This window comes from Microchirus variegatus (genome assembly GCF_963457635.1).
Source record: "Microchirus variegatus genome assembly, chromosome: 3".
In the NCBI taxonomy this organism is placed as follows: Eukaryota; Metazoa; Chordata; class Actinopteri; order Pleuronectiformes; family Soleidae; genus Microchirus; species Microchirus variegatus.
This window is the reverse complement of record NC_139804.1, coordinates 27181256-27191406: the sequence shown is the minus strand read 5'-3', so window position 1 is coordinate 27191406 and position 10151 is coordinate 27181256. Positions and strand designations below refer to the sequence as shown.

The window sequence follows — 10151 nt, the reverse complement described above, 5'->3', positions numbered from 1 at the left end:
GCCACTAACCCACTAAATGAAATGAGAAATTTGGTTCTGCCTCATTAGGACTTATGAGTGTTTTTACCACAAGGGGTCTCCAGAGGAGGCAGCAATAACACACACACACACCCACCCCCCCCCCCCCCCCACACACACACACACACACACACACACACACACACACACAGCCTGTGTTTTGGTGTAGCCCTGCGGACAGGTTTATCCTGTGACAACCATCATTCCTGTGTGCCCCACTGCTTGCGTTCCTGCTGCGGGATAAGCTGCATCCCGTGCCTGGCTGCAGCAGCATGTGACCGGCTTGTGATCCCGGTGTTGTGCGCAGACACCGAACCAGAGGAGCCGACGCACAGCCTCCACCCCAACACCACCTCACTCTCTCTCTCTCTCTCTCTCTCTCTCTCTCTCTCTCTCTCTCTCTCTCTCTCCCTCTTTTCGTCGTCGTTCCCACATTTTGTACATTCCTATAATGTGTGCGTGATAGTCACGCTGTAGTACAGATGATTACAGACCTGTCAAAGACTTAGAGCTAAAGAGTTTGGGAGAAACGTTTCCCTCGTGTAAAACCAGAAGAAAATACACTGAAAGCTTTGCATAGTAAAGGTTGTTATCTAAACCACAAGTGGAGATCACTAACACAATTCTTAGGTTTAGGTTCTCCATTTTATGATGATACTTTTAGGCGAGATCCCGTTTTAAATGCATATAACGTGTATTATTGTAGTAGTATTAGTATTGGTATCCTCATAGTGATTCATATTCTGTCTGTAAATCTGTAATGTTTTTATATCTCTATTAATAGTGTTGATACTTATTTGTAGTCATAGTCACTATAATTTTTAATTTTTAATTAAAATATAATAATAATATAATAATAATAATACAATCTTTAACGCTGCAGTTCGGCTTGTTACTCCCTTATTTCAATTTTTTTTAAAAGACAACTTTTAGCTAATTTACCAACCATAACAGACATGATGGTCGCTAAATAATATTACTTTAAAAAAATAAAATGACTTTTCTCATTAAAATACACTGAAGAAACTGACCAGTGCTGCAAAAATGGAAAAATAATGATTTAAAGGTGAAATATGCAGCAGCACAATGGCAAATTTAGGTTTATAAAATGTGTTAAACTCATTTCACATCTCCTTATTTTTCTTGCTTGGCAGCACATACTCACTTCATCGTGCATACATTCCTGGAAGGGGGTGATACACACACACACACACACACACACACAAACACAAAAGCTTGTGTGCCCAAACTCCATCACATGCTCGGGATAATATTCTTGATTCCTCCTTTTTCCTTTTTATCCCGAGACCAGCTGACCTTTGCTCAACTACACCTCCAGGCAGTTATGTTTTACGTGCATGTGTGTGTGTGTGTGTGTGTGTGTGTGTGTGTGTGGGATCACAGTGAAATCACACTTTTTCAGAGGACAGCCCCTAAAACAGTTCAATGATTAAGGAAAAAAGAGGAGACCACTGGCTGTGAGGAGGAGAGTGAGAGAGAGGGCAGAAGGAGTTCTTAGTAGAGGGCTGAATGGTAGTGTAGAGGGGGTTTCACCAAAAAAAAATATGCTTATTTATGAGAAGATTCAGGTGTGAAAAGTTATTTCTAACATAAATTCGGTTGAGTGTGCAGTCCTGTGTTTAAGGAGTAACTTTTCTGTTAGAGCACCAGGTTCTCTTGAGTTAATTTCTTCAGCAGGAGTTCACATCCTCACTGTATTTAAGACTGGAGTTGCTCTGACGTTTCACCATGAGGAGCCTGTGTTTATCTCTGCTCCTGCTGCAGCTCGTTGGGACTTCTTTTTGTCAATTCCCCCGTCCGTGTGCAAACTCAGAGGGACTCCGGACTAAAGAGTGCTGCCCTGTGTGGGATGGTGACGGCTCAGCCTGTGGTGCCTTGTCCGGCCGTGGTTTCTGCACTGAGGTGTTGGTCTCTGATGACGCCGACGGGCCCCAGTATCCACACAGAGGGATTGATGACAGAGAACGTTGGCCTTTAGCTTTCTTTAACCGCACGTGTCGTTGTGCTGGAAACTACGGCGGTTTTAACTGTGGAGAATGCAGATTTGGTTACTGGGGCTCAAACTGTGCCGAGTACAGGGAATCAGTGCGCAGGAACATCATGACCCTGTCGACCGCTGAACAACAGAAGGTCATCTCTTTTCTGAACCTGGCCAAAAACACGATTAGTCGTGACTATGTCATCTCCACGGCAACAAGAGCAGAGATGGGTGAGAATGGGGAGAACCCCATGTTCTCTGATATCAACACCTATGACCTGTTTGTCTGGATGCACTACTATGTGTCCCGTGATGCCTTCTTGGGAGGTCCAGGCAACGTATGGAGAGACATTGACTTTGCCCATGAGTCTTCAGCTTTTCTGCCATGGCACAGAGTCTTCCTGCTGCACTGGGAGAATGAGATAAGGAAGCTGACGGGAGATTTTAACTTCACCCTCCCATACTGGGACTGGAGAGATGCCCAGTCCTGTCAGGTGTGCACCGATGCTCTCATGGGGGGACGCAGCCCCTTTAATCCCAACCTCATCAGCCCTGGTTCTGTATTTTCCTCGTGGAAGGTAAGAAAACATACACACTGTAAATCTAAACATTGGCTTTAATAAAAGATATTAAGTGTACTTAACTCAATTTTTATTAACATGTTGCTAACACTCATTTTGAATAAGTTACTTGTACTTTGGGGTTGAAAAACCTTCCAAACTCAGTATGCTCAAGTTGTATTCATTTAGAAAAACCAAGTCCTGGGAACCACATTGTGCCACTGCTCCCCCCTCCCCCTTACCCCAAACGTTTAAAATTTTGCGCATGCGCACTGACACGGGTCTTCAACCACCTGCCTCTTGGCGCGCTGCAGACATGATGTTGGACTTCGACACCGCAGCAATCGCCATCATCACAATTCTGGGAGTCACCATTCTGCTGCTGTTGGGAACATTGATTTGGTGAGTCCATGCTTGAGTAAAAGGGGAACTATGAAAGTCTGTTCGCTTTTCTGCTGTTTCGCTAACCACGCTTTTCTGCTGTTTCGCCAAGTGTCCTCCAATGCATTTTTTTCGATTAAATCGGCGAGAAAACAATCGATAGAGATATGGATAACATTATCTATCATGTACGATGTTACGCCGTGTGTCTCTGTGTAGTCTTATCCGCTATAAACAATAGATTAGGGGGGTTATTTGCTTAGAGGTTAGCTTGGAGATGCGAGAACGTACTCGCAACCCACGACGTCAGTGGAGGTGCGTTTGTTGTTATCGCTGACATACTTAAGGTGAAACACGTTGTACACGCTGTAGTGCATATATAACAGGCTGTTGTGACGCTGTGACGCTGCCACACATTGAAAAACAGAGAAGAAGATGGGAAACTTCCCCGCTGTATTTAAACTTTCGACATTATAAGTCGAGTATGTTGATTGGGAGTCGTGTCAGTGCAAATATGACGATCGATGATGATTTTTTATGTTCGGTTACAAGTTAGAGCGGGCGCTGCCTTGTTTGAAACGTGAATGCATGCCGTTCTTTTTTTTTCTTTTTTCTACAAAAGTTACTGAACACTATAATGACTCGACTGCTCCTAATGATGAAGCTCCAGTAAACTATTACTATATTGTATTTGACTGTATGTTACAATCCATGTGTAAATAATTATTGAGTTAAACAAGTTTTTTTTTTGCTTACATGATAGTTTTGCCTTACTACCTGACATGAGTTTGCATTGTGATATACCAGAGACTTTTTTTGACATTATGTACATGGTATTTATTTCAGTATAGTAGTCATAGTAATTGTATTTTAATGTTAAGCACTTGAAATGTGAACTTGTTTTCACACATAGTGTGTGTGTGTGTGTGTGTGTGTGTGTGTGTGTGTGTGTGTGTGTGTGTCTGAAATTAAATCCATTATTACCTAGTTAACACCAAGACTGACAAACAGTAATGTTTTAAGGATAACAGGATCACTGTTAAAATCATAAGCTGCATATATGTCAGCCTTAGAACTGTCTTGTGACTAATGTGTTTGTCATAGTTTTAGCATTCACTTGTATTTGACCAACGATGTTGTAAAGGCTGGTCATTATTTGAAGATGGCTGCAATACTGTGTATGCTTAAATATTGAGTAGTAACAGTTGAGTTGTTTTATTCTTTTTAACTGTATCTAACACAGGCTCAAACTAATGAGGAGTCCACACATTGTACAATCTCAGCAGTAAAAGGTATTTTCTCATGATTCTTCTTGTGCAGTAATTAATATCTAATTGCATTTTTGTAAATTTTATGATCATAAAAAGGAAAGCAAATTAAATAAATCTAATGGAATCCATAGTACCTATTTTGTGTCCCAAATAATACAATGATTGCACTTATGGATAAATAATCATCTCACCAAACACTCTCTCTTGCTCTCTCTCTTTCTCTCTCACTCAGTCCTGACGTTGAATCTGCAGTTTCCCTCCTTTTCTGAAGAGGGGAGTATTTCAGGATCTGCTTTGAACCAGCTTGATCCAAGGTGAGGATTCTCTCTCTCTCTCTTTTTTTTCTTCCTTTCTGTGTTTATTTCTCAGGCTACAATTACATGTTCTAATAATTTTCAAATTTTCTTTCATTTCAGATTTATCAAACCCCAGCCTGACCTTCAGTTCCCCTGCAGTGGACACGTCTGGAGTATTGCTTCTCCTACTGGCTCAGCATAAAACCTTCAAATGCAGTGGACTTGTAAGTGTAAAAAAGAAGTGTGATATGTTGGATACCAGGAATCCAGGATGTTAAGAGTCACACTAAAACTGCATACTGTTAATGTTTTTATGACAGCGGTTTGATGCTTTTATTTGAACCATTTTAAGAGCTGCATAGGTACAGCTTTATTGTTAAACGTGATGTATTGGCTAATGTGGCCAGAAAATACCGGTAATCCAGCATACATTCTGTGTTTTCACACTAAATCTGCATACTGTTGATGTTATGACAAAGAGAGGTTTGACGCTTTTATTAAACTGCATTTTGTGATGCAGGTGTTAAATGTTATGAAAAGAAATGTGATGTTTCACAACATAAAAAAATGTGAGCACTAAATCTGCATACTGTTCTGTGCCCATTTGAAATAAATTCAATGCAGATGAAATTCTTTTTCACAGTATTTTTTTTCTTTTAAAATTAGGTGATGATAAAGTTATTTTAAGTACTGTAGACTCAGAATTGACAAGTTTATTTCAGTACAGTAAAGTTACAATAAATTAGTTATTTTAGTAAAATACAATCATAACAAACAAGTTAATTCAATAGCTGTGAACTCAAAATACCCATGTTTAGTTTAGTATAGTAAACTCATTATAAATAAGTTCTTGGAAGTACTGCACACTTATATTTGATAAGTTACATGTACTTACTTAATCAAGTTTACTTAACTCAGTTAGTTTAAGGCAATAAGTTTGCACATTTTTTTTGAGTAAAGCCAACTTATTATATCTTACAGTGCAGTAAAAGGATAAGAAAACATGTCTAGACCCGGAAAATTCATTTCCTCCCTTAAAACAAAGCCTGGTTCTGTTTCCATGTCACGGTATAGGTTACTTGTCCTTAATCTGGTTTGCTCGGTGAATCAAAAGAAATTATTTGTAGACACTTTTAAAGAAGAATTTACCCTGAAGAAAATTCCATTTTCAAAAAGGCCTTGAGTATCTAAAACAGCTCATTATTTGAACATTAAACTTTAACATGGTATTTTCTTCAAGATATTTGTCTAATTTTATCTGTGGTTGAAAGTTCTTACATTTCAAGTCCATATTTTGCTGTAACACATCACACAAACAGCAGGATATTATGGTCTGCAGCAACATTTAAACAAATGTTTAATCGTCTTATATGTGAAGCATTTCAATAAACCAATCAGCAGTCAGCAATAGTCCATGTGTGTGTGTATGTGTAGGTAATCTGCACTCAGCCAGAGGAGTACAACAATCGAGAAGCATTGTGTAACGCTACCGGGGAGGGTCCACTGCTGCGTAACCCTGGCAACCACGATCAAAACCGCATCCCCAGACTCCCCACAACAGCTGATGTGGAATTCACAGTGGGCCTTACCGAGTACGAGACTGAGCCCATGGACCGATTCACCAACATGAGCTTCAGAAACGTCCTAGAGGGTATGGAGACTGAGATTTGGAAGAAATGTTTGTGTTGGCACATTCTTTGCATGCATAATAAGAGACATATATACGACTGTACGTCTGTAACAGATGTAAGATTGTGTTGAGTAGGGGTGGGGGGGGGAATCGATTCACATAGGATTCGCGATTCTAATCATCAACGATTCCGAATCGATTCATAAACTTCAAAAATCAATTAAAAATGTTTTTATTTGTTTTTAAAGGTGCATTATGTAATAAATCTAAAGCAACTGGCCATAAAATCCTCCTAATATGTCACAGAGAATCAGAAATAATGTTCATATAACAAACTGAACTCACCAACAACAACAGTACAGCCAAAAGATTTGCATTAAAAAAAATATTTTGCAGACTGCAAATCATGTTTATGTTTTGAAATCATGTTTTGGCATGTGGCGCCACCTACCGCCGTCTACTAATCATCGCAGTCAGTAGAGTCTCAGCTGCCGAGCAAACACGGGTTGCCAATTACGTCAGAAAATGAAACCTAAAAGACCTCAGTGTTTTGAATTTGACTGTAGTAACCTTTTTTGGCCACATTCTTACATATGGCCCCTTTAAGTTTCTATGTTGAGTACAGTTAATTTTTTTAACTTCTAGGAGAAAAAGTCAGCTAGTCTAAGCTGTTGTTTTTTTTGTACAATAAGTAAGTTTTTATTTGTTTTGAATGAATAAATGTTAACTTTTGTCTTCAGTTTGCCTTTGTGTGATCACATTATCACATTATCTTATACAAACTGCATTGTTTTGATGGCATAATTTGCCTTAACACACTATGCATTGTATCAATTTTTGAATCGAGAATCGTTTGAATCGAATCGTGACCCTAAGAATCGGAATCCCTAGTGTTGAGTTTTTATGAAATTTGAACAGTCAAATATTCCTTTTCTTCTCTCACTTACGTCTGTTTTTCCTGGTTCCCCTGTAGGTTTTGCCAGTCCAGAGACAGGTATGGCAGTGTCAGGCCAAAGCACCATGCACAACGCCTTGCACGTCTTCATGAACGGCTCCATGTCCTCGGTGCAGGGTTCAGCCAACGACCCCATCTTCCTGCTGCACCATGCTTTCATCGATAGGTGAGATGAAAACACGCAAACCTGCTGGGAAACAGAACACAAAGTGATAATAAAATGTTGATTCATTCCTTTCATTTCAATAAATAAGCATAAAGCTAAATGAATGATGGGGGAGATAAGGAGACAGAACAGTATTAATAGAGAAAAGAACAGTGAGCTAGGAAAAGATGAGAATAACTAATACAGTAGATGTAATTTCCAGCAGTTGTAATATATTTTATTTTCTCCTTTTGCATATTTCTCATTGATACTGCCCACTTAAATTAAATTATATGTTATTTGGAAGCCTCAGGGAAAGCCTGGGCAGAAAATGAAAAGAGGAGACGGCTCCCTTCTCCCAGCTCGCGAGAAAACTAACCACACAACACAAACCAGTTAAAGCTTTATTAAAAACACAGCAAGGCATCTGCTGCCAGTTTAGCTGTGAGTGGTTTGAGGATAGTCCGTCATGGCTGCCAGGATCCGGCCTCAGGACCAGTCAGCTGCCTGAACACACATTATTTAATCAACCATACACATCTGCCACCTGCCAATCACTTAATCTTTATTTCTTCTCCAGTATCTTTGAGCGATGGCTCAGGACCCACCAGCCTGTCAGGACCAGCTACCCACGTGCTAATGCCCCCATTGGCCACAATGATGGCTACTACATGGTGCCCTTTATGCCCCTCTATAGAAACGGGGACTATTTCCTGTCCAACAAGGCTCTAGGATACGAGTATGCATACCTGCTAGACCCTGGTAAGCACAAAACAACACATCTGTCAGTTTCTCCAACATGATACAACCCTTGTTTAACATTATACTGCGTGACCACAGGCCAGAGGTTCATGCAGGAGGTTGTGACGCCCTACCTTGAGCAGGCGCAGCAGATCTGGCAGTGGCTGCTGGGAGCCGGGATCCTCGGGGCTGTGGTGGCTTCAGTCATCGCTGCGTTAATTGTTGTCGTCAGGAGGAAGTGGAAGAGGAGCCAGAGGAGGAAGAGGGCATCGAGCTACGGGGAGAGACAGCCGCTGCTGCAGAGCAGCTCAGAGGAAGGCTCGGCCTCGTACCAGACGACACTGTAACACGCACACTCAGAAATGACTGTACATACAGCTGGAAGTGAATGAGCAATGTATTAAGGACATTTATGGATTTAAAAAAAAATCAGATGTCCCTGATATTTTACACATTCACATTCAAGAAATTATTTTTACAATGCAACACCTTTGTGTTCAGCAGCTCTATCTGAATTAAGAGAGAAATAATATGCTATCCTGTCCTTGACCCCACTCATTTTAATTTATTGCTCATTTGTAACACATTATTCTATTCACAGGATATATATGAATGACATGTAAGAAATAAGAAAGAAGACATATAAAGAATATAATTAGATTCAACAGAACTGAAACCACTCAAAGCATTGTGGCAAAAAAGCATTGTGAAATATTTAGATAAAGGAACTACTGATCATTAAGCATAACACAATTGTGAATTAATATACACACCTCTTCCACCCATCCTTCTTCTACTGCTTTATCCTCCACGTGAGGGTCGCTGGTGCCAATCCCAGCTGACATAGGACAAAAGGGCAGAGGACACCTGGACAGGTCACCAGTCCCTCACAGGGCCACACATAGAGACAAACAACCATCCACTCTCACACCTACAGTCAATTTATAGAGTCCAATTTGTCTAATCCTCACATCTGCATGTTTTTGGACTGTGGGAGGAAAAGGGAGAACCCGGAGAAAACCAACAGGCAAACTTCATGCAGAAAGACTTCTCTGTCTTTGTAAATGTGTTAAAAGACAGAAGAAATCACACACACTCTCTCATATGTAGGACTCGGTGCTGAAGCGGCACAGGAAATGTATCACGATAACAAAGGTGAATCATGAGAGTCTGTACATGCTGCATTAAAATCAGACTTGATCACATTTTTTCTCTATGATTTCATTGTTTTTTTCCCTCTCTGTTGATTATAGAGGTTATGTTGACGTTGGTGTTGTTTTGTGCCGTCAAACACTCCTTTTAAAATGTAATGAATAGAAAAAGATGACACTCACTGAAAATAGAATAGAATATGCTACATTACATTTGGATAGAATGTATTTGTTTTATTCAGTCACAAAAGAAACATAGAGGTATAAATTCTTTAAAATGTCCTTAATGTCCAGTGTGTATGATTTAGCTGCATCCAAAAACAAACATGGTGGGAAAGGTACTGTCAAAGTCCAGTATAAAGGACTTTTTTCTAAGGTAATGAAAACAGAACAATTTATGATATGCCTTATATTTAATATTGCATTAAACTTCTGTTGATAGATCGCCCTAAATTCCAAGATACTAAAAATGTTCCCAAATTGATCTGAAATCATCCTCTCTTTCTTTTTCTAATCAATAATTTACCTTTCTGGAGATGAGTCAAACTATCACAAGTACAACAAGAGCTTTCCACTGAACATAAAATAACTTTAAGATATATAAATACATTTTAAAAAAAACAACAACCATCAAAAAAAGTATTGACTTGAGGTGTTGTTGCACAGATTAACCTTTGCATAAAACCATGTTAATTAAATACTTCAAGTGTCATTTTGCGTCCATTATGGTTCTATACACTCGAGCTGAAGTCCCATGTTTTTCCTCAGAGCTTTTCTGTAACCACTTTAATGATCACAGTTTAATTATCGACTCCACATTGTTTGCATGCCAAAAATGAAAAACTCATGGGATCAGTAATTATTTTGTATAATAATAAAAACAAAATTTAAAAAGGACAAGGCACTCAGGTTGTCTCTCATGTCGGTCCTGTTGTTTTGTTGTTGTTTTTTTAATTCGGACCAAACAGCTTGTGGAAGAAAAGGTAACGTCATTTCTTGGCTGT

The 10151-nt window shown here is 39.6% G+C and overlaps 1 protein-coding gene across 1 annotated transcript; it reads left to right on the top strand.

The window, feature by feature from the left end:
* Positions 1-1767: 1767 nt before the first annotated feature.
* tyr (tyrosinase) lies at positions 1768-8343 on the top strand (the record flags this gene model as incomplete). Its single annotated transcript, XM_083887129.1, has 5 exons — positions 1768-2595; positions 5960-6176; positions 7129-7276; positions 7836-8017; positions 8096-8343. The coding sequence occupies 5 exons, from the start codon at positions 1768-1770 to the stop codon at positions 8341-8343; spliced, it is 1623 nt and encodes a 540-aa protein (XP_083743255.1).
* Positions 8344-10151: the final 1808 nt, after the last annotated feature.